Below are 24,831 nucleotides of genomic sequence, written 5' to 3'. Positions count from 1 at the left end.
AAATGAGGAAATTGGGACAATTGTGGGCGAAAGCCAGATCTCTAAGCCTAGATTGGAACTTTAACCTCCAGACCAACAGTTCTCAAATATTTTGATAGCATGAACTACTTCTTAATAGAAAGAGCGTTCTTGCAAACCCATCTCATTCACAATTATAAGGTCTACTCCCCTCTCATTGACAATCTCATAGCATCCCTGTGCCAGCTGCAGAAATATCTTGTATGGAAAACTAGTATTAGATATGTATTTTTAGCTGCCTCTGAATGTTGTTTAGTATCTGGAAACAAGGATAGTCATATAGGATAGTGTTCTATGGTCCACCGTTTGGGAACCCCTGCACTAAATTAAACTCTCTCTCTATTTATAACCCTGTGGGGTGAAAAAAAAACACAAACCAAACAAAAAACCCATGTGTTGCCTTATGGCCCACATTAATAACGGTTATAGTTACTAAATATACTGTACCTCCTTTACAAAGTAGCCCACTACTCCAAGGAGAACGCCAATCAAAGAAAGAATTATAATAATAGGAATGTGTGATTTCTTCAGAATGGTTCTCAACAGAGCTGGAAATAAAAAGAGATTATTATACATAGAAACAATATCATTGTATATAATTTTAAAACATGCATCTCTGCTCAGAAGCAGCCCAGCAGATCTGACCTGAAATTCTCCTGTACCTGCTACTTGATTTTAGGTTTGAAAACAGGCTAATATAAGAGTTGTGAAAATTTACATTTAACATGCATAAACTCAATGTTCAACCTGTACTTATTTTCATATCCAGTGCACAACTGCATGTATGTTCCTAGTTCAAGGTCTTGGTCTGACTGGTAAGCACTAATCAGAATTGGTATTTCCCTTTGGCTCAAATGTGCAAAGTGAGACAAGCATAACAAAAAGCACTCACTATATCTGCCAATGATATTTTATATTTTCTTCCTTCCCCCTTCTATTTTCTATGCCTCGAACTGATTACCTCAATACAACACAAAATGTTTTATGGACATCTGAAAGTGTTTAACCAAATGGGGTTTTGAATAAACAGCAAAATAATCCAACGTGTGAATTCACTTTAGGGAAGGTATATAGTGAAGGCAAATCCCATAATGGGGATCTGCAGAGACAATTTCTGAAGAAGTGTTTCAGTTAACTAGGATAGTGTTATTCAGCATTTAATTGTGCAATAAAACCAATTACTTGCTTCTTTTTCCTATTTTCAATATCAAGTCTAGTTGAAAATACACCAGTGAAAATACACCAGCAAAAAATCTAACCAACAGAATCATATTAGCACCTCCCCAAAAACATTTGCCACAGTTACATGTTACCAAATTCAAAGTAGCTTTGTACTGTAGCATCTGAGTACACCTCTACCCCGCTATAACGTGACCCGATATAACACAGGTTCGCGTATAGCACAGTAGAACTCCCAGGGCTCGGGAAGAGTGGTCAGGAGTGTATGGCTAAGGGAACTCCCAGGGCTCAGAAACTCCTCCCTCTGCAGTCCTTCCTGTGGGCACTGTGGGGAAAGGGGAGCCCAAGGAGCTGATGGGGGCTGGAGTGATGGAGGGGAACCCAGGGGCAATAGGGGATCCCACAAGCACCAGGCACACCAAATACAAGTTTGCCCAGAGTGCCATTTGTCCTAATGCTGGCCCTGCAGTCAGTGGTCTTAGGGATCTGCATGCAGGGACGGCTCTAAGAATTTGGCCGCCCCAAGCAAGGCGGCATGCCGCAGGGGGTGCGCTGCCGGGCGCCGGTCCCGCGGCTCCTGGTGTCCTCTTGCAGGCGTGCCTGCAGAGGGGCCGCTGGTCCCGCGGGTCCGGTGAAGCTTCCGCAGGCATGACTCCGCAGTCATGCCTGAGGGAGGTCCACTGTCCCGCGGCTTGGCGCGCTGGGGTCTAGAGCCGGCCCTGTCTGCATCCATTGCTGCTGAAAAAAACAGACCCTGGCCTTTGCCCATCCCAGAGCAGGGGGCTGGAGAGCAAGTCTTGCTTCACTGACATTCAAAACTTTTCTCTGCCAGTTTGGGTCTACTCCTTTACTCTCTTCCATGGTAAGACCTCTGTAACCTTGAAGCAATGATGGGTTAGATCAGCAAACCCTATACCTCAGACAAAAGAAATGGACAGCTAAGAACTTAATTTTCTCTCTTCCTCCTATCACTAAGACTGTTGGTCCTGTAAAGGTGGAAAACAGTTAACAGAAAAGCTGTGTAAAAAATAAGGAAAGCCAGAATTCAAGGAGAAAAAGTTTAAAGAAAAGGAAAATACCACAGCATGGAGTACCTTTCTATTCAATACCTCATCAGCAGAAGCTTGAAACGTTCAGCTTCTAGTGCTTTGTAAAGGTAAGTAAACTTGCAGATTTAAAATGATGATAGGGAGGACTGCACTGACCATGAAATAGCAGGTGATCTGGGAGAGTGTACCCAAAGTGTCCAGAGTACATTCTGTTTCTGAGATCTTTAAAAATCTTGTGATGTAGTTCCTAAGCCATTATACGATGGTGCCTCCTTTCTCATGAGCTTTTTTCTTTCTTTATCTGGAATTACACTGGAACCAAGTTCTTCTGTATGGTTTAGTTCTTTTCAACTAAATATGCAGAGCTCATTTTATATCTAATTTGGGCAATTTTCTCTCTTTATGATGATTACACATTAGGCAGCATGATGGACAGACTATGCCCTCTGGAATTCTGAATTACACTTTGGAGTAAATTCTGGTATAATGCTACTTTCTCAGGATGATAACTGCACTATTGTTTCTCCACTGACAAGGCTGCTAGCTTGCAACCATGTCTCAGGTAGGTCATAGCAATTAGGAAAACCACTTTAATTAAAAGGCAACAGAGAAACAATAACTGAAGAGGTTAACATAGCTCAAGCAGAACTGCATTTGGTTCCAGATTCAGGTTCCAATTAGTGGCTTGATTCCTGCTGTTTTTGGAACCTCTTTTGTTATATAAAAATGTATGATCGATTATTTTTTTTGCCAGGGGGGCTAGAAATGGATGATTGATGAGGGGATGTGACCAGAGAAATAACAAAAGAAAGAAAAGTGGAGCTCGTGGAAGTCAAGTGAGACACAACAAGGGAAGGAGATGAACAGAATGATGAGGAAGAAGAGTGCAGAGGGAAGCTGAGGCAGGAAGAGAGAGGTAACAAAAGGAGCTGAGAAGCCCAATGATATAACTTGTGCGGCAGTGAAGGTCACAGGGAGAGAGCAAAAGGTTAGAGATAAAAGGTGAAACTAGTCAAAGTGAAAAGTCTGATGTCATAATGCAATTAGGTCTGATCCATTTCCAATAATTAACCACACACTTTGCTGACACATATGCTGAAAAGGACTGGTATCACACAGGCCAAGCAAGTGATTTTCTATTCCCAGAGGTCTGCAAGGTTCACTTGGGTTGAGAGGAACAAGCCGTGCTACAGTCATCCAATATGTGACTATACCTGCTTGCTATCATGTCAATATTAGGAGCCCTTAAGCGTCTTACCTCCCACAGCACAGCTCACAAACACCAGCAGCACAATGAATGGCCGCCTCATCCCTATGATATGGTAGTGTCCATCCAACTTGGTCTCCACCGAGCTGCTGTTTATGGCGCTCATCCTGCCTGAGCCCTGTGTCACTCAATTCACTGGGCTCACAGACAGGGACCCCGCCCAACAGCCATCACCACACCCCCACCCCGGGGGGAGAGAAGGGGCACCACGGCACTGGCCTAAGTCCTAGCTGGGCCTTCTCCTCACTGCAAAGCTGGATTCCCCCCTTGCCCACTGCAAAGGCCCAGCGCAGGTCCTGGGAGCCCTTCTCCCACTCAGCCCTCAGAAGGAGGTGGTGAGGGCCCGTCCAAGGAGCCGGAGCCCTCTACCGGGCAGCGCCCGGGCTCAACCTTTCCTGCTCCCACGAGGGCCACCAGAGCCTTCTCTCGGTTAGTTTCAGGCCCGGTCTCGCCCGGCTTTTCAGATGCTCAGCGTAGCCGTGTTCGCGCTAGGAAGCCCCTGCACCACCATCATACCCCCTCCCCGAGGCGCCAGCTGCAACGGTCGGGTCACGGGCGTGGCGCGAGACCAAACGCAGCTGCTGCCGTTAGGTTTGAAAGTGCTCCGGCGCGCGCGCCGCCCTCCGTCTCTTTCGCCAGGCTGCGCGCGCGAACCCGTGGAAGTAAAACGCAGCTGTCGAAGCAGCAGCAGGCTGTGTGTGTGTGTCCGTGTCCTCAGCGGCGCGGACTCCGCGCGCCGTTGGGTTTGAAGCGCCTTCAACACTCAGTGCCAGGTTTTCCCGAGTGGAGCGGGTCAACCTGTAGGACGCAAACAGCGCAAGGGACAAGTCTATGCAGAACCTTGTGGCCCCAGGCCGCGTCGTGACTCTCTCCCAGGTTGGGGGCAATGGCTGCTGCCCCGTGTCCCAGCCCTGGCTGTAGCCGCCGCTCTCCCCCTTTAAGGAGAGAGCGGGGCTAGTGAGAGGAGAGGGGGGCCAATATTAACTAGAGCTGATCGATTTTCCCTCCCTCCAAATTAATAACAACCCAGAATCTTCCCCATTGTGTCAAACATTTTGAAACACTTGTTTTCACTCCTCCCCCCACCACTCACATTTTACTTGTTCCCCATTGGGAAAAAATGGGGGGAGGTAAAAAAAAAAAAGACTATATGCCACTTTCATTTTTCAAACCTAATAAAAAAAATCCCACTTTTCCAGTTGAAAAGAGGGTGAAATGGAGTAAAAACGTGTGAGAAATTGTGTTTTGTTTTACCCCCACACTGCCACTCCCTCCTCCCCTTTTTCTACTAGAATAAAGGGGGAAACCAAGTGACTGACATGTTTTGTTTTGTTTTTCAGAAAAACAAAGTTTCCACAAAGTCTTTGTTTTATTCAAAACCAAGTTTTCAGCTAAAACTTCTAATGAAAAATTTCCACCCAGTTCTACGAACACCATCAAATAGGTGGGTTGGCCAGTTGGCTCAAGAATGAGCAGGCATAGGAACCCTGTTGTGTCCAAGAGCCACACCTCCCTGGTAATGATGAAGGAGGCTGCAACCTACTCCATTTTACAGAGAGCCCCTGCATCCAGCAATGCAAAAAGGCCACCTTAATTGGGTAGCTGAGGATTTCCCTGGTCTTATTGGAAACCCTTGGGTAGTTTAATGTCAATGTAAATGCTTCTGCCTGGCCCTGTTGGGAGAGGAGGGGGCATAGTCAGAGCACACTGCAGTCTGACAATCCCTGGCTCTCATGAAAACTCTGGAGGACCATTACTGCTGATGCAAGATAGAATAGCCCCAGAGCTCTTGGGGGACTAGAGCTGTGCATGAGGTTTTGGGCAAGTTGCCAACACAGCACTTCAGATGGGAAAATATTCTGCAATACTGATTTTAGTCAGATACTAAATAAGACCAAATTGGCTTTTTTCCACTTCCACTTTTTTCTACAGCTGCTATCTGGAATTGTTGAAAACAAGCTGAAATGTAAAACTTTATTTTATTCCAAAGGGAAAGGACGCTTCATTTGGTTAAGCACTTTAGACATTTAAAAAGACCAAACACACAGTGAAGATTTTATTTTTACTTTGTCACAAAAAAAAGTTTCCAGGCCACTTCATAGCAGAACTGTTGTCTCTGTTGAATTCATGATGGTCTTGCTTTGAATGAATATTATATTATATTCAATAAGACAACACAAAACTACTGTAGTGGTGTCTTTTTTACTCTGCATAGGACACAGCTTTGGTATTGTTGACATTTTTATTCTGCAAAGCTCTGGGAAAAGATCAGATACAGAATAGGTATACTGGCCTTCCTCCCCTTAATCTATTGAAGATACTCAGATGTATTATTGCCAGATTTTCAAACAGAAAAAAAAGGCAATATGCCACATTATATATCAAAAGTGTCAGTGTCGGTTATGATCCTGAAAGCTGTTGAGCACCTCATTTTCCACTGAAAGTTGTAGAAGTTGTTGGTACTCAGCACACGCAGGTCAGGTTCATAGTGTCCAACTGTGGTACTTAAGTAAGCAAAACTCCTCTTGACTACAATGGTGATAGGACAATTATAACTTCAAAGTAATTCTGGATGTATACAACTTCTGTTGAGTCATGCTTGCAAAATGTCATGGACTCCACCATTTCAATAATCAAAAATTCTGTGAAACTCCATGCATAAAGGAAATCAGATTGAACCTAAGGATGACTTTACTGAAGGGAATGCAAAACACCAACTTTTCCCAAAATCGGTGCTCAAGATGTGAAGTAATCTCCTAAAATTGAACTGTTTGATTTAGTGATCAAATCACTAAAGTGTAAGATTTCCCTGTATTTGAGGCCTTTCATTTTTAAGGCACTGGCTCATACAACATGCAGTTATGTTCGGATGGTAATAAAATTTAAGATGTGGTAAACTATATGCTTATAAAACAGAGGAAAATAGGTGATACCTGCCATTCTCTTATGTAATGCAACTATTTTACCACCCACTGCAGCATATACTTATTTCCAAGAAGCACAGTATATTTTCAGTTAGTGCATTACATAGGTTATGTCAGGTTGTGATATATTTTCAATGCAAAGAAATACCTTTAAAAGTGACAACTTAGATGAATACCCACAAGCCTTGTCACTCTCAGACAGAAGCAGCAGATATACTAATTGATGTTTTGCTACCAGTATGTATGAAGTCAAATACATTCTGCTGATTGAGGTTGACTTAATAAATTTTATCCACTAAATTATGAAATACAAGTAGACCCAGATTTTAAGTAAAAAGTTACTAAACGTACACAAAATTGAGACAGGCCTACAGTAGCTACAGTACACATGCCTTTCACATGATGTTGCCTTATACTATCCCTAGAATCACACAGGATGTCTAAAGTTATCCCTTATGGGAAGAAAACTCTTCTGAGCTATTGCAAAGTGATAGGACATTTGAACCTCAGCCTAGGTGTTGAATCCTTATTCACAGGTGATCACTGGATGATTATGACCCAAATGCCCCTCTAACCGTTGCGTAGTACACCTTGCTTTCATTCATTGATCAGAAGAGTTCTCACCCCAATGGTAGGACACTGGCATTGATATTAGGGAATCACTTGGTAGAGTTCATACCAACGCCAAATAAAGCGATGATGTCAACCATTGCTTGCTTGATGTTTTTTCCAAAATGATGAGAATCCTAAGAGAATAAAAAGACATAGGAAGAGAGTTGTAATGCAAGAACTGCCACCATTATCTTGCAAACAATCTTATCTATTTCCTCCTTTCATTTTTTGTAATTTTGAAATTTATGGAATGAAGCAGTCATCTATTCATAATGAAACAGGAGAATGTGAAAAACTGAATAATTTTAATGCAGTATATAAGGGGGCTATCTCAGCCTGGATGCTCCTCCATATCCATTTACTTCCCTGCAAATGGAATTTAGCTGTATTTTAGTTTGAAATTAGATGTGTCTTTATGGTAGGTTAAATTGAAAAATTTTCTCCCTCAGGAACAGCACTGACTTCTGCAGCTTACTATTTCAAAGAGTGATGTGTTTAAAAAAAAAAAAAAAAGACTCAGCAGGAACCAACTTTCAAATGACATCAAAATATAAGGAAATGTAGATGACCTGGGAGAAATCTTTTAACATGAAGTCTCTGGTGACAATTTTGTGACACTACACCCCATATTCTTTATAAAAATATTGTTATAATATGATTATAGCATATCTAAGATGTATTTTATGCAAGATAGGTCTTGTGAGATACCATTGGAAAGGTTATGATTTACTGAATATGATTATCCTATTTGTATGCATGTAGGATTTTTGTATCTAAAGTTAGGAATATTGACTATACATCTGTACTACAAAAGTGTTTGCACCTGAGGAATGCCCACCAGACAGAATGCAATCAGTGTGGATGGGCCATTATGGGAAAAACAATAGGTCTTTGAAGATGCTAATTTCCCACCTTCCTGGGATGCTACAAATGGCCTCTGACTCATGGCTGCTTTGACACTGCAGGGTCATGTGATCAAAGTCACATGGTACTGGACTCCATAATAGAATCCAGTATTTTTCCACTGGGGGAGAAAGGGGTGTGGGGGGAAGAGACCACATTGGAAAAGAAAGGATTCCTGCTATATGTAAAACTTATTTAAGGCCGGAGAGTTGTTGGGAATGGAATGTGAAATGCTGAGATTGTTTAGGCTTCTGGGACGAGCCGATTACACTGGAAACTGTGTGTAAAGGGCTGGCCTTGAGCGGCCAGCTAATTGTAAATAGGATGATAAGTTAAACAGGTGTTAGGATGATAATTACCCTATGGGGTTACAGCTGCGGCTGTGTTAATTTTGTTAACCAATTAGCAACTGCTTGCTTGCCTGCTTCAAGAGTATAAAGATGTATGCTGGAGAAAAATAAAGGACCTTTTGCTGCCAATCAAACTGACTGAAGAGCTTTGTTCATATACGCCTGCGATGCAACAAATGGTGACCCCGACGTGATTGAATGAGGATAGTGTTGGTGGCCTGAACTGAAAGGAAGAAAAGGAGGCGCACCTGAGTCTCAGTGTCGAGCAGCTAGGAGCCGCAGGGCGTCCGAAAAGAGGGGCGCACCTGAGCTCAGTGTCGAGCGGCGGCCGCAGGGCGTCCGAAGAGAAGGGCGCACCTGAGTTCAGTGTCGAGCGGCTAGGAGCTGCAGGGCATCCGAAAAGAGGGGCGCACCTGAGCTCAGTGTCGAGTGGCAAGCCGCAGGGCGTCTGAAAAGGGAAGCACACCCCAGCCCAGAGGTGAGCAGCTAACATGGGAACCGCTGCATCAGCGGAAGAAAGGACGGTGCATGAATATTTGATGCGCATCGCGGAGCGGCAGGGAGAGAAGCTCCCCTCTGTCGTTATCCCGTCTGCTGCGGTGGGGACGGAGAAGGGGACTTTCTGTTCAACCAAGTACAATTTTTGATAAAACTGTTTGGGAGCGGCTAGGCTCCGAGCTTTGGAAGTCGGTGGCTCAGGGCGATAAGGAGGCCTTCTCCCTGAGTCCAGTATGGAATAAGGCGAAGGAGATAGTAGAAACTCTCGCGGCCGAGGCAGGAGTGCAGGCGGCCCTTTCTGAGCTTTGCCGCCCAACGCCCGGAATGCCTTCTGTGTTGCCGGTTGGAGCCAGAGAGTTTTTCGGTGGTGAGGACACGGTGATACCTTTGGCTTCCGACCCCTTCCCCATGGATGATGTTGCCCCTGCTACGGCCCCACTACCCTCCAATGTGGCTATCGGCCCCGACATGATTGATCCTGCTACGGTCCCGTTACCCCCCGATACGCCCGAGCCTATGGAGACAGCCTTGCCGTATGCACCCCCTCCAAAGCCATGCCGTGTCCACGGGGCCTGGGGGTGCCACGATTGCGGGGGAACAGAGGAGGCTCGGGTGGAACATGTGCCATCGAACCCATATCCCGATTTGACTACGTTTACTCAGTTTACTCAGTCTGATGCCTTCTATAAGGAGATGGAGCGCCAGGGTCGACAGCTGCAGCATATATGTGACAAGTTGGACCAATTGGAAGGTCTTCCACCTGGATCATCGCGATCGCATCTTCACAAGTGCTTTCATTCGACTCGCCCCCCCGCCCCGGGCCTCCAACTGGGGACCCTCCGGCGCCGGTACAGCGCCGGCACGGAGCTTACAGAGAAGCCATCCATGAAGGTCGAACACCTGAGGCCGTGCCGGCGATTCCGCCAGACCCTCAACACCTAATCATAGACGGCGGTGGGCCCCTTTGGATTGGAAGTTGATCCGTGAGCGCAGAAATCGATTATGGCTTATGGACTAGATAATCCGTATGTACAGTCTATCATTGAACAGGTATTTGCTGGCCAAGCAATGTGTCCGTCTGATGCGATTAAGCTAGCTGACATGCTTCTTACACCTACACAGAAACTGTTGTGGAAAGATGATTGGGCTAAGAGAGTTGACTTGGCTCTTGTCCGCAATTTGGATTTACGGATGATGATCCTCGGCGTGGCCACTGCTGATATGTTTTTGGGAGCCGGTCGCTTTGTTGACCCGCATTTGCAAGCTCGCCTTGAACCCGGATCCTGCAGCAATCACAGGAACTAGCCTTGGCTGCCTTTAAAGCGGTGCCCCAGATGGGGAAGCCGACCCCTCCCTATGCTAAAATTACACAAGGCCCATCGGAACCGTATTCCACCTTTTTGGATCGCCTTCGAGAGGCTATTGATAGATCTCCTAATCTGACGCCAGAGGCCAGAACTGCAGTTGGACTTGATCTTGCAACCCAGAATGCAAATCCCACTTGCCGCCGTATATTAGCCACCTTGCCCAAGACTGCGACCCTGATGGAAATGATTGAGGCATGTGGTAGGGCCGCTATGCTTGAGGAGACGGATAAGGCAGCAATTCATGCTAAGGCACAGGCCTCTGCACTGGCCGTGGCATTACAACCTGCTCGGGCGACAGCGGGGGCTAGAAGACCGACCCGGCCAGCGGCCCTGTTTTGGTTGTGGAAAATCCGGGCATTTCCGGCGGGACTGCCCTATGCAAAATGGGCAGCGGGCCTCTGATGTGTTACCTGAAGCTGCAACTGGCGCTTGCACACGATGTGATAAGTTTGGACATCGCGCCGCCGACTGTTGGGCGCGTTACAAAACGATGGAACACCGCTGCCGGAAGCGGATCACGGAGCGCCCCTCGGAGGCGCGGCGACACAAGTGCCTCCACCCGCCAACCCGGCTGCCTAGAACACCTCACCGGAGCAACCCGTGGCAGTGCCGGAGTGGATTTGGCCACAGCGACAGATGTAGTTTTACAGACTGACGAGGTTCAAGTTCTTCCTTCCAACACCGATGGCCCATTAGGATTTGGATTGAGTGCCCTTTTGATTGGCCGTTCGTCAACATCGAAACAAGGTATTTTTGTTTTGCCTGGCCTTATTGATGCCGACCATACGGGGAATATTGGGATGATGGTACGCGCCCTTTGTCCCCCTGTGACTATAACTGCTGGTACACGTCTTGCTCAGTTAATACCTTTCGAGGGATGTGTGCCCCGATCGACCCCGATTGACCGCGGGTCTCGAGGGTTTGGATCCACTGGCCCTCCCCAACCTGCCTTTGCTATGGACATCACTTTGCGCAAGCCCACCCGAACTGCTCGGCTTCAGGGATCCGACGGGCGGCAGATCACTCAGGAAGCTTTTATTGGGGATGCAATGCAGAGTGGGGTAACTGAGGCACCTGTGACGACAGAGGTAGAAGATCCTGTGTTTACCTTGGAATCAGAGCCCACTGAAGCGGTTGCAGCTGAGGCCCCCATGCAGAATGATGTAGGAGATGCGCCATCTAACCTAGTATCAGAATGCCCAGAGGCAGTTGTAAATGGGGCCCCTCTACAGAGCGACATGTGTCCTCAAGAACTGCCTGTGTGTGGAAAGGGAGACGAAGAGGAGCAAGAGAATTTAGCTGTGCAGCTGGCAGATACTGGCTCACCCATTTTTAGTATTGAAAGCTCTGGGGCTCAAAAAACATTTGTGCCTGTTACAGCTGCAGCAATTGAAGAACAAATCATTGCAGAAACTGTAACATCTATGGAAACCTCAGCTGAAACTTTAAAGCCTTTAGAAGCAGTGCCTGGAAAACTATTTCCTGAACTAGTCCAAGATATTACCACTGCTCATTCGGGATTTGAGGCTGCAAACAGTAGGACTGAAGAAACTGCAACAGTGTCAGTATTAGAGATGACTGCTGCAATGGTGGATGGAATGACTGAGAAAGCAACAAGATGTACACACCTTGAGCCCCTGGAGGACAACTGCTTGTTAGCTGTGCCAGGATCCTTTTTGTTTGATCCTCCCTGAATGATTTAATTGATTGAGATAATTTTTGCTTTGCCTGAATGTATAGGATGATGTCCTGATTATTTCCCCCGTAGAACTTGAACCATGATGGTGGTGGAACAGAAGAAAAAACACTCACATCATTGATATTGCCAATGTCTAGAAATTCCTGACTAAAAGGGCATTGAGAACTGACCCTGGTAAAGAAGCAAAGAATTGCACACTGGCAGGAAAAAATTTGGGACTCCTGCTGAAAAATGTGGTATTGATTGGATTTTGGGGTTTCTTCTACAGGCTGCGCCCTGTGTTTTGGATAAAATTTTAGCATGTATTGCCCCCCCCCCCAATTGGATTGTAAATGGTATTACCCCGGTTTTTTAGAGTTTAATAGTTTTTTTTGTTTTTAAAGTTTGAGAAAACTCAGCCAAAAGGGGGGGGGGAGTTTATGGTGTTATTTAGGCATAAATTTAGGTAATTTGGGAGAATGGCTTTGAATTTATGTGACCCAAAATACCTTTATGTAAAGTGCTTTTGTTAGCCTTTTTAGATTTTTGTAAATTCTGTATTATGTACTGATTATTGGCAGTTGTATGATTGTTTGATATTTGATGTAGCCCCCACGGTGGGAAAGTACAGATAGTTGTTCACAGAAGATACCAGAAGGGTAGGGGCTAGTTAAGAAGTACACCCTCCTAGCTAAATTGATAGTGGGATAAGTTGGTGTCCATAAAAGGAACGGTTTAGCAAGAGGAAATATGGATCGGGCCCAGGCAGGCACGCAATAGATAGAGAACTTGAAGAGGAAAAAAGGATCGGGCCCAGGCGGCGGGCAACAGACAACAAGCTTGGAATACTGGTTGATAACCTTGAGGGTGTAGTTGATAGAAAAGGTAATTAACTACTAGCGAGTAATGTTAGGCAGAGTACAAAGTTAACTCTGTGGTTGCTGGAGGGAATAGCAGTTGAATTTTGTAAAGATGCTAAAGAGAAAAGTTTTTGGTGGTTTTGAAATGTTTGTAAATAAATTTAGGCAAAGATATTAGTTTGCAATTGTTTGGTCATAAATAATTTTGTTGCATTAGTTGAAGATTGTATATTGTGCTATGTAATTGTAATTGTATTAGGCTAAGGGTATATAAGTGGTGATTTTTTTGGGGGTTTAAAAGTAGAAGTTAATAGTAAGAACCCTTAAGCTGTGAATAGCTTTGAATTTAGAAGTAAGTCAGGATGCAATTGTATTACTGTAAATGATTTAATTGATGATGTAATTTTCCCTTTTTTGCCTGATGGTACTAAGGGTATTTGTATATTGTATGTAATGATTGCTTGCCCAGTAGGGGTAGTTTTGTTTTGTTTTTTAGATATTAAGAAAATTGGTGTTAGCTGCATAGCATTTTATGTATCATGCATTTATTTATAGAGTTAAATTTATGTTATGTGTCTTATGTTTTGTTTTGTGGTGTTTGTTTGTTTGTTTTTCTGGCCAGAATTGTCTTTTGCGTTTTATGTGGTTTATGTTGTGTTTTTTCTAGGACCCCCCCTCCCTCAGTGTCAGTTTGATCGCCTGACATCTGAGGGGTGATTTGGTAATAGAAGTTTGCCACAAGTTGGTGTGCTATAGAGAAGGGGGGAATCCTGTAGAATTTACACCATTTATTTGTTGTGTTTTGTTTTTGTTTGGTGTTGTTGGGGTTATGTTAAGAATTGCATGGTTATATAGGTTGGCTTTATAAAGTTTTAATTTTGGCTTGTGATAGATTGTGGTGTTATGCTGTTATAAGTTGGAAATGTTTTGCTAATGTTTTTATCCCTTTTTTCTTTCCCTCCTTTTTTGATTTTGGGTAGAGGGGGGAGGTGTTGGGAATGGAATGTGAAATGCTGAGATTGTTTAGGCTTCTGGGACGAGCCGATTACACTGGAAACTGTGTGTAAAGGGCTGGCCTTGAGCGGCCAGCTAATTGTAAATAGGATGATAAGTTAAACAGGTGTTAGGATGATAATTACCCTATGGGGTTACAGCTGCGGCTGTGTTAATTTTGTTAACCAATTAGCAACTGCTTGCTTGCCTGCTTCAAGAGTATAAAGATGTATGCTGGAGAAAAATAAAGGACCTTTTGCTGCCAATCAAACTGACTGAAGAGCTTTGTTCATATACGCCTGCGATGCAACAGAGAGTGACTTAAGTTCATTCTTCACTGAATCCCCGCCCAGGATGACTGCTGGAAACATCTAAGGGTATGTCTACACTGGCAAGTTTCTGTGCAACAAGTTATACCACTTTTATTAAAGTGCTGGAATTAAACTGCTGTTGCGTGTCTATACTGTGCTCCTTATGACAGTGGGGTGCATCCACATTAGCAGCTCTTGCAACGGCAAAGAGAGTAGTGCATTGTAGTAGTTATCCCACTGTGCAACTGGCTGCAGGGTGCTGTGGGAAGGGTTTGCAATGCCTTGTGGGGCAGGCACAGCATCACATGATGCAGGTTTCCCAATCCCATTGTTCCATGGGCATCCTAGTACATTGCCAGTTGCTTTTCAACTGAAGTGGGGGGCAGGCAAAGAGAGAGAGAGAGAGTGTGTGGGGGGGGGTGGGGGTTGTGTGTGTAGGGTGGGAGGACAGACAGTGTGTTTTGGGGGACAGAGTGTGTCAACATGCTGTCTTTGAAGTTCAGACAGTGGCAGGAAGCAACCAGTCCTGAGCCAGGGGAAGTGGGAAACGCTGACATCAGACCAGCCTCCCTCCCTGGACTTTCTGCACAGCACACGCGCACACACACACACGCACCTCCCCCCACCCCCCCCACCCCGTGTTCAACAGCACGAGCATTCCACATTAATGGTTTGCTCTGTGTTCTGGAAAAGATCAGCACACAACAGCTGTCAGAAATGGAGCTTTGAAAGGGGAGGGGTGCATATCTCCAGGGCAGCCAACTTCAAAACGAGCAGAGCGGCCACTTGAGGGATTATGGGACACTTCTGGAGGCCAACTGATTACTTTCTGCGCTGTTATGTGTTTACACTGCCAATACAGCACTGGTCCCTCTGTGCTGTAAGGCTTATGACGCTCATCAAGGTAGTTTTTTTTGCAACGCTGCAACTGAGGAGTATCTGTGCACTAAGTGGCCTGGCAGTGTCTACACCTCAGGATTTACACTGCAGAAAACTGCTTTACTGTGCAGAAACTTGCCAATGTAGACAAGGCCTAAGAAACAAAGAGAAAGTGGAGGGGGGGAGGGACTGAGCCCAGGTTGGGAAAGTGTCTGGCCTGTGAAAGAAAAACCTGGAGTTTTAATCTGCAAGCAAGAGACACTTGCCATCAACAGGGGCGGCTTCAGGCCCTAGCACGCCAAGCGCGTGCTTGAGGTGGCACGCTCCGGGGGGTGCTCTGCCGGTCGCCGGGAGGGCGGCAGGCGGCTCCGGTGGACCTCCCACAGGCATCCCTGCGGAGGGTCAGCTAGTCCCGCGGCTCCGGTGGAGCATCCGCAGGCACGTCTGCGGGAGGTCCACCGGAGCCACGGGACCGGCGACCGGCAGACCGCCCCCCGCGGCATGCCACCGTGCTTGGGGCGGCAAAATGGCTAGAGCCGCCCCTAGCCATCAAGCATCTCTGCAATCTGCTTAAAACAACATTTACGGTGAGAAATTACTGTTTGTAACCAATTTTTTTAGTGTATTAAGCTTAGTTTGTGTGTTTGTTTTATTTGCTCAGTAACCTACTTTGATCTGTTTGCTATCCCTTATATCTTTTGTAGTTAATAAATTTGTTTTTGTTTTCTCTAAAAACAGTTTTCAAAACTGGGGAGGGGGGGGCAAAAAGCTGTGCATATCTTCCTCCACATTGAGGGAGGAAGCAATTTTCATGAGCTTACACCGCACAGTCCTCTGTGCAATGCGAGACGATACAATTTTGAGTTTGCACTCCAGAAAGTGGTGTGCACTCGACTGCTGCACAATTCGCTAGCTGAGTCTTCCCATGCAGAGCTAATTTCAGTGTCTGGCTTTCTGCAGCTGGGTATGTCCCTACTTGTGTGTGTGCTGGAGTAGGCTTGAGGGCCTGGCTCAAGAGGACAATGGACAATACTACAGCAGTGTTCTATATAAACAACGAAGGTGGTGCTCACTCCTTTCCCCTGTCCCAGGAAGCCCTCAAACTGTGTGACTTCTGCATTGCCCACTCGATATAGTTAGAGGTGTCATACCTGCCAGGCTCACAAAACAAACTAGCTAATCACCTCAGCAGGTCCTTTCATGGCCGCGAATGGTCTCTCCACCCGGACGTTGCCAGCAATATCTTCCAGAGGTGGTGTTCTCCCCAGATAGATCTGTTTGTGACACGGAGCAACAGGAAGTGCCAGGAGATCTGCTCCTTCCTGAACCACAGCCCTGGTTCCATCTTGGTCGCCTTTCTCCTCTTGTGGGTGGGAAGACTTCTGTATGTGTTCTCACCCTTCCTTCTCATCCACAAAGTCCTCCTCAAGGTCTGGCAAGACAAGACACCGCTTATTCTCATAGCACCAGCATGGCCCCACCAACACTGGTTCTCCATGCTGTTAGACCTCTCGTTGGACACACCCATGATTCCGAACCTCATCACGCAGGACCACAGCTGCCTCCAGCATCCCAATCTAGAATCTCTCCACCTTACAGCATGGAAACTCCACGGCTGAACTTGTTAGCGTTTCAGTGCTCCGACTTGGTTAGGGAGGTTCTTCTGAGCAGTAGAAAACCCTCCATTCACGCCACTTATCTGGCCAAGTGGAAACTGTTCTCTTTTTGGTCCTTGCAGAAGGGTACTTTCTCCACTCCAATCCTCAATCCCCTTTATACTGGACTATTTACTCTACTTAAAACAACAGGGGCTGGTGGTCTCATCAATTAAGGTGCACCCGGCAGCTATTTCCGCTTTCCACCCAGGTGTGTGGGGCAGTCAGTATTTGCTATCCCCGTAGTTGGACACTTCCTTAAGGAGCTAGACAGACTCTATCCACAGGTGCGGCGACAGATTCCCCTTCTCCCCCTCCCCCCCCCCATGGGACCTCAACTTGGTCCTCTCCAGGCTCCTGAGACCCCCCTTTGAGCCTCTAGCAACCTGCTCTTTGCTCTCTCTTGGAAGGTGGCTTTCCTTGTGGCCATAACTTCAGCCAGAAGGATGTCTGAGCTTAAAGCGTTAACTTCTGAGCCCCCTTATAGAGATTCTATAAGGACAAGGTGCAGTTGTGTCCACACCTGGCCTTTCTCCCCAAAGAAGTTTTGCAGTTCCATGCAAATCAGCACATTTTCCTGCCAGTGTTCTTCCGGAACCTACATGCCAATGACAGAGAGTGTATGCTCTGAACGTTAGACAAGAACTGGCTTTTTACATTGAGTGTACAAAGCCGTTTAGAAAGTCGATGCTGTAGTAAGTGCAGGCCCTAATAAAGGCCTGGTATGAGGCCTGAGGCCTAAACTAAAGTAATGGTCAAGACTTTGCTAACATAAAGCAAAGTTAAGCTGTGAGCCAGAGGCAGGCCCTGCTCACAGAAGCAAGGAAAGGGCTAATGCTGCAAGAAGATACGTTCCTAAAAGGTACTGAACGCTAGATATCAGAACATTTACATACTTGCACATTCCACACAGATAACAAAGAACAGGCTGGCCCATCCCAATGACAGGGGCAAAAGGGTAATATGATAGAGTTGTTTTAATCAAACCAACATGTACAAGGTGAGAGGCGGCACCTTAATATGTAGAGGGGTTGTACCGTGCTACGTAGAAAGGTTGCACCTTAATACGTCAGGTGTGATGTGTAACTTGTTTGTATCTGTGTATAAAAATGCATCCCTGGGGCGGTGTCTTTGTCCGGTCTAGGGGGTAGTGGAAAGTCCCACCACTGACTGAGCCGGGTCCATTGCCAAGAGGCACTCTCTCGCAGTACGCCCGGTAGACTAAGTAATCTACGGGGACCCTGCACGGGTGTTCAAGGTCACAATAAACCTAGCCGATGTGGCTTTGCATCTTACTGGACTCTGTGGTTATTGGGGGTTCTCGTCGGGTCTGCTGTGTCAGCTATCTGTGCAGAGCTGGGGCAGCACACAGAGGGAACTCACGCACGCAGCCGAGTGATATCAACAAGGAGAAAGCAGAGCACCACACCGGTACAACTCTGACAACACTGGTGACCCCGACCGCTGATCTGGTGAGTAAGCGAACCTGCCGTGGTAAGAATCGCAATCCAACATGGCAGCAAACCTCGAGCTAGGCAACCCCCTGATCCCCTCCCTTTTGATCCCCACGGAGTTTGATAACTCCAGGACCCGCTGGAGTGCCAGTAAAGGGGGTCCATATGAATTTTAAAAAGAGAGTGGGGAAACATGGACTGGCATATGTAGAGCAATGGTAGAAACCAAGGCTCTGAGAAATAGTAATAAAAGTAAAAAAGCAAAAATTTTGCAACTCATGTCTATGGCAGTGACATGGCTTAAACAGCATGCTGGCATGCTGGCCAAGCAAGTAACAGTAACAAAAAAAGAGTTAAAAGAACCAAAAGAAGCTACACAGCCCTGGAATGCTCCCACCCCCCTTGCAGGGTGGCAAGCAGCCCAGAGACAACCAGTACAGGAACAGAGTGAAACACTGGAAACAGCTGTAAGGAACTTACAAAAAATACATGTGCCGTCCCCTGTTATAAATATTGGTGGTAAACAGCAGGCTTCAGGTAGCTACTCTCTGCCTGAAGAATGGGGACAGAAGTGGAAAAAGGTGGCCCTAGTAAAATTAAAAGATAAAACTGGGTCCACTGCATTGCAACCATCACCTTATGATAAAAACCAGGTTCCAGTTAAACTTAAACTGGAACCTAGACTGGTGCCTGTCAGAACGGGACAAGTAAGTGCACAGAAGGAAAGAGTAGCAAACAATACTCTCACTGAATTGGTAAATCAAATGAAGGAAAAAATGGAACAGTTCACAGAGCACATTAGGAGACAGGAACTACGACTTAATCGCAGGGGAGTGAATAAAAAAGAATTTCAAAGTAAAAAACTGAAATTAAGCAGGTTAACACCTAGAATTGATGCATTAACACATGGAGCTGCCCAGAAACAGTTAACTGCAGCAAAAAAGGGCACCCTCACCATCCATTTGGCATGCACACAAATGCAACAGACACTGGGGGAACAAATTCACGTTTTACAAGAGCAGGTAACTACCCCCAATCTCCTCTCACAGCCAGGATAAAAACCAGGGGCACAATTCCCAACTGTGCAGGTTCCCAATTGCTTTGACCCACGGAACCACACTCTGCACTCATATCTAAAAATATAACCTTCTTTTTCAAATATTTTTACATACCAGTTAAGCTTTGTCCTTTATATGTTTTCCCAGTTTGCTAAACTTGCTGCTGCTGCTTGTACTTTCAAATACCTTGATAGAGTTAATCTCTCTTGGCTCAGGTCTCGCTACCTTCCTAGGGGTTGCTCTTCACCCTCCCCTTCCCCCCCTCCTCTTCTCACTTCGGCTCTCTTTTTGTTTTAAAAGTTAAAAGTTATAGTTTTTACAAAAACCTCCAAAAAATAAAGCAATTGAAAACAGAACAAAACAAAAAACAAAAGAAAACAAGGTAAAAACTTTAAATCCAGTAAATTAATTATTTTAACCCTTCAGGAATGCAACAGCTGCAATTATTCCTAACTTTCTTGAAGATATGGTTGCCAAGCAACAGAAATGTACTCTCTGCTTATAATCCTAAATACTAACTAATATTTAAAACATGGGCTTTTCTTATTTCCATATAGCAGAGTTTTAAAATAATGTTAAATATAAAGTAATGCAAAATTCCTTGTTACCAAATTAATACAGTACATTTGGCAAACATTAATATTTTTTAATCAAATTTATGCTACAAGTTTTAAATAAGGTAATAACTTTTTACTTTTTATTTTTGGTTGTGTTATTTTGTATAGTTATATACAAGCATAACCATGTTTTTCCAGTCTGCTGGTGTACTCTGGCCCTTTTACTTTGGTGACACAGATAGAAACACACTCCTATTAGGGCAATTCCAGTTATAACCTGTTTCCTCATTAGTAGCAGGCTGAGTGTTTTGAAATACTGGGATGGGGATTGTGACAGTGTGTCCCACAGTGTATATGAGAAGTAAAACAGGGGCAAAAGGGTAATATGATAAATAGAGTTGTTTTAATCAAACCAATATGTACAAGGTGAGAGGCGGCACCTTAATACGTAGAGGGGTTGTACCGTGCTACGTAGAAAGATTGCACCTCAATACGTCAGGTGTGATGTGTAACTTGTTTGTATCTGTGTATAAAAATGCATCCCTGGGGCGGTGTCTTTGTCCGGTCTAGGGGGCAGTTGAAAGTCCCGTCACTGACTGAGCCGGGCACTCTCTCGCAGTACGCCCGGTAGACTAAGTAATCTACGGGGACCCTGCATGGGTGTTCAAGGTCGCAATAAACCTAGCCGATGTGGCTTTGCATCTTACTGGACTCTGTGGTTATTGGGGGGTCTCGTCGGGTCTGCTGTGTCAGCTATCTGCGCAGAGCTGGGGCAGCACACAGAGGGAACTCACACACGCAGCCGAGTGATATCAACAAGGAGAAAGCAGAGCACCACACCGGTACAACTCTGACAACAGATGCAACTCTTCAACGCTGTCGCTGAAAGGATGAAAGGGCTTCCTCTCTCATCCCAACAAATTTCTTCTTGGATCATGGCCTGCATCAGAATGTGCTATGACCTGGCAAAGATTCCAGCCCCGGCATTGATGGCGCGCTCCACTAGAGCAGAAGCTTTATCTGCAGCATTCCTGGTGCAGGTCCCCATTCAGGATATCTGCAGGGCAGGAACGTGGTTGTCTGTCCATACCTTTTTCGTCTTACTGTGCCATTACACAACAGGCTAGGGTTGATGCCACATTTGATAGTCTGCAGCTTGATGAATTCTGACCCCTCCTCCAGGAAACTGCTTGGGAGTCACCTACTTGGGTTTGGCATGAACCATCACTCAAAGAAAAAACGGTTACCTACCTTTTGTAACTGTTCTTCGAGATGTGTTGCTCATGGTCATTCCACAACCAACATGCCTCCCCTCTGGAGTATCTGGCAAGAAGGAACTGGAAGAGGCGGCGGGTCGGCAGGGACTTATGTACACTGCCATGAAGGTGCCACCTCAGGGGGCTCCAGAGCCAACCCAATGGGTACCACTAGGGGAAAAATCTTTTGACAGTCGTTCATGTGCTGCACCAACACCTACTTGGAATGGACATGAGCAACATATCTCGAATAACAGTTACGGAAGGTAGGTAACCAGTTTTAATAAACTAATCACTTTAGATTAGGGATACTCTATATAAAGGTAGGCTTCCAAGGGTAGCTTCCTTCAGATGCACATCAGATACTTTGCACTTGAGTTGCATTGAATTTTTATTTAATTTTTTTAATAAAAAAGCCTTTTTATAGTTATGAACAAAACTTTAAACTACTTTAACGTAATAAGATTTGAAAAGCTCATCACTGATAGCATCTTCCTTCTCTATTAATATTGTCTTCACTGGAGATAATGCAATCCATGTAAAGGAAACTAAGGGCTTGGCTACACTTGAAAGTTGCAGCGCTGGTGGAGGCTTTCCAGCGCTGCAATTAGTAACCGTCCACACCGGCAGGGCACATCCAGCGCTGCAACTCCCTGGCTGCAGCGCTGGCTGAACACCTGGTCTGCTTGGGGTGTAGCGAGTGCAGCGCTGGTGATCCAGCGCTGCTCATCAGGTGTGGACACACACCAGCGCTGTAATTGGCCTCCAGGGTATTAGGAGATATCCCAGAATTCCTGTTCAGCCACTCTGCTCATCAGTTTGCACTCTACTGCTCTGGCCTCAGGTGACCCACCCTTTAAATGCCCCGGGAATTTTAAAAATCCCCTTCCTGTTTGCTCAGCCAGGTGTGGAGTGCAATCAGTTAATCTTTCCAGGTGACCATGCCTCCACGCATGGAGCAATGGCGAGTTGCTGGACCTCATTAGTGTTTGGGGGGAGGAAGCTGTGCAGTCCCAGCTGCGCTCCAGCTGTAGGAATTATGATACCTTTGGCCAGGTATCAAGGTCCATGCTGGATAGGGGCCATGAGTGGGACGCGCTGCAGTGCAGGGTTAAAGTAAAGGAGCTGCGGAGAGCCTATTACAAAGCCCGCGAGGGAAACCGCTGCTCCGGCGCTGCCCCCACGACCTGCCGTTTTTACAGGGAGCTGGACGCGATACTTGGGGGTGACCCCACTGCCAGTCCGACAACCACGATGGACACTTCTGAGCAGGATGGGGGAAAGGAGCAGCAGGAGGAGGAGGGGGGGGTGGAGGAAACCGCGAGTGAAGCTACTGGGATGGGGGAAGACACCCCAGAGTCCCAGGAGGCATGCAGCCAGGAGCTCTTCTCAAGCCAGGAGGAAGGTAGCCAATCGCAGCAGCCAGCAGTTGCTGAAGGAGAAGCAGAGGAGCAGGTTACCGGTAAGCGGCTTTTATTTTCAGGGTGGAACTGTTTTGGGAGGGGGGGGGGGGTTAGGGCTGCATGCATGCATGCCTAAATGTGGAATAGCCCATTGATGTGGTCTATCACTTCGTGGTAATCGGCTGCAGTAATCTCCTCAAAAGTTTGCCCACGCTCTGGCTGAATGTGCCTGCGCAGGTTTATAGGGAGAGCCACTGTGGTCCTTGTCCCAGTCAGGCTAACGCGTCCGCGCCACTGTACGTTCACCAACCAGCCCTGAGAACTACGACCCTTACCCTCTGCACACAACCCCCATCACCATGCAGTATATGCACCCTGAAGTGCAGCAGCCATTGCACAGCACTCCAGACAGGACATATGCAAACTTGTGACTGTACAGTTCACCAACCCACCCCCCTGCCCTTTTAGGTTCCTGAAATGTTGTGTGTCTGTCAATGAAGTTTTTTTCTTTTCAATAAAATAAATCTTGGCTTTGAAAACAGTCTTTATTATTGCAGATAGTGAAAGATACCTTAGCCCAGTAAAGAAAGAGGCACTGCAAATCATTTTAGGGATAATAGAATAACAGTGTAAACAGTGCAATTCACTCCCATGCAAGGCAGCAAACATTAGTGTTGGCTTTCAGCCTCAAATTTTTCCCTCAAGGCATCCCTAATCCTTGTAGCCCTGTGCTGGGCCTCTCTAGTAGCCCTGCTCTCTGGCAGTGCAAATTCAGCCTCCAGGACTTGAACCTCGGTGGTCCATGCCTGACTGAATGTTTCACCCTTCCCTTCACAAATATTATGGAGGGTACAGCATGTGGATATAACTGCGGGGATGCCGCTTTCCCCCAAGTCTAGCTTCCCATACAGAGACCTCCAGCGAGCTTTTAAATGCCCGAAAGTACACTCCACAGTCATTCGGCACCGGCTCAGCCTGTAGTTGAACCGGTCCTTGCTCCTGTCAAGCTTCCCTGTATAGGGTTTCATGAGCCAAGGCAGTAACGGGTAAGCGGGGTCTCCAAGGATCACAATGGGCATTTCGACGTCCCCTACTGTGATCTTCCTGTCTGGGAAATAAGTCCCTGCCTGCATCTTCCTGAACAGGCCACTGTTCCGAAAGATGCGTGCATGCGTTTCCGAGTGGGAAACGGTTGACTTTCCCACTCCCAGCTACCGGTCGGTCGGGAACCAGTTTGGAGTGGGAAAGTCGACCGTTGGAATCGTTTTGATGCAAGTTTGCAAGGCAATTAATCGCATCCTGCTAAGAAAGACCGTGACTCTGGGGAGCTTGCAGGACATTGTGGATGGCTTTGCACAAATGGGTTTCCCTAACTGTGGAGGGGCGATAGATGGGACGCATATTCCTATTCTGGCCCCCCCCCCACCTGGCATCAGAGTACGTTAATCGTAAGGGGTATTTCTCTATGGTTCTCCAGGCGCTTGTGGATCACCGCAGGCGTTTCATTGACATTTACACAGGCTGGCCTGGAAAGGTGCATGATGCACGCATCTTTCAGAACAGTGGCCTGTTCAGGAAGATGCAGGCAGGGACTTTTTTCCCAGACAGGAAGATCACAGTAGGGGACGTCGAAATGCCCATTGTGATCCTTGGAGACCCCGCTTACCCGTTACTGCCTTGGCTCATGAAACCCTATACAGGGAAGCTTGACAGGAGCAAGGACCGGTTCAACTACAGGCTGAGCCGGTGCCGAATGACTGTGGAGTGTGCTTTTGGCCATTTAAAGGCACGCTGGCGTTCCTTGTATGGGAAGCTAGACTTGGGGGAAAGCAGCATCCCCGCGGTTATATCCGCTTGCTGTACCCTCCATAATATTTGTGAAGGGAAGGGTGAAACATTCAGTCAGGCATGGACCACCGAGGTTCAAGTCCTGGAGGCTGAATATGCACAGCCAGAGAGCAGGGCTAATAGAGAGGCCCAGCACAGGGCTTCAAGGATTAGGGATGCCTTGAGGGAAGAATTTGAGGCTGAAAGCCAACAGTAATGTTTGCTGCCTTGCATGGGAGTGAATTGCACTGTTTACACTGTTATTCTATTATCCCTAAAATGATTTGCAGTGCCTCTTTCTTTACTGGGCTAAGGTATCTTTCACTATCTGCTATAATAAAGACTGTTTTCAAAGCCAAGAATTGTTTTATTGAAAAGAAAAAAACTTCCTTGACAGACAGACACACAACATTTCATGAACACAAGAGGGCAGGGGTGTGGGTTGGTGAACTGTACAGTCACAAGTTTGCATATGTCCTGTCTGGAGTGCTGTTTAATGAATCCTGCACTTCAGGGTGCATATACTGCATGGTGATGGGGGTTGAGTGCAGAGGGTAAGGGTGGTGGTAGGTATCATGGCTGGTTGGGGAACGTAGAGGTGTTGGAGGCAGCAGGTGGTGGTAAGAACCTGAATGCTGGGGAAAGGTGGTTTGAGCTGACATTGGGGCACAAGGCAAAAAGCTTTGGGACGGGGGGGGGGGAGTAGCACGGTAGTGCTCTGCTTGCATGGCAA

General features: G+C 46.4%; 1 protein-coding gene across 11 annotated transcripts in view; it reads right to left on the bottom strand.

Moving 5' to 3' along the window:
* LOC120404838 (sodium/hydrogen exchanger 10-like) overlaps nt 1–4,432 on the bottom strand; it is a 304,962-nt gene extending 300,530 nt beyond the window's left edge. For 7 of the 11 annotated variants that reach the window (XM_039537846.1, XM_039537852.1, XM_039537849.1 and 4 more), the window contains exons 1-2: nt 3,505–4,432; nt 466–566 (exon numbers count right to left, since the gene is read on the bottom strand). In XM_039537846.1, the coding sequence (XP_039393780.1) occupies nt 466–566; nt 3,505–3,619 (216 nt within the window). In that variant the 5' untranslated portion in view covers nt 3,620–4,432. The remainder of the gene's footprint in view (nt 1–465; nt 567–3,504) is intronic. The other 4 variants (XM_039537856.1, XM_039537854.1, XM_039537855.1 and 1 more) reach the window with 2 other exon arrangements.
* Nucleotides 4,433–24,831: the final 20,399 nt, after the last annotated feature.

This window comes from Mauremys reevesii, linkage group 4 (assembly GCF_016161935.1).
Source record: "Mauremys reevesii isolate NIE-2019 linkage group 4, ASM1616193v1, whole genome shotgun sequence".
Lineage (NCBI taxonomy): Eukaryota > Metazoa > Chordata > Testudines > Geoemydidae > Mauremys > Mauremys reevesii.
The sequence above is the reverse complement of the archived record's forward strand: the minus strand, read 5'-3'. Positions and strand labels throughout refer to the sequence as shown.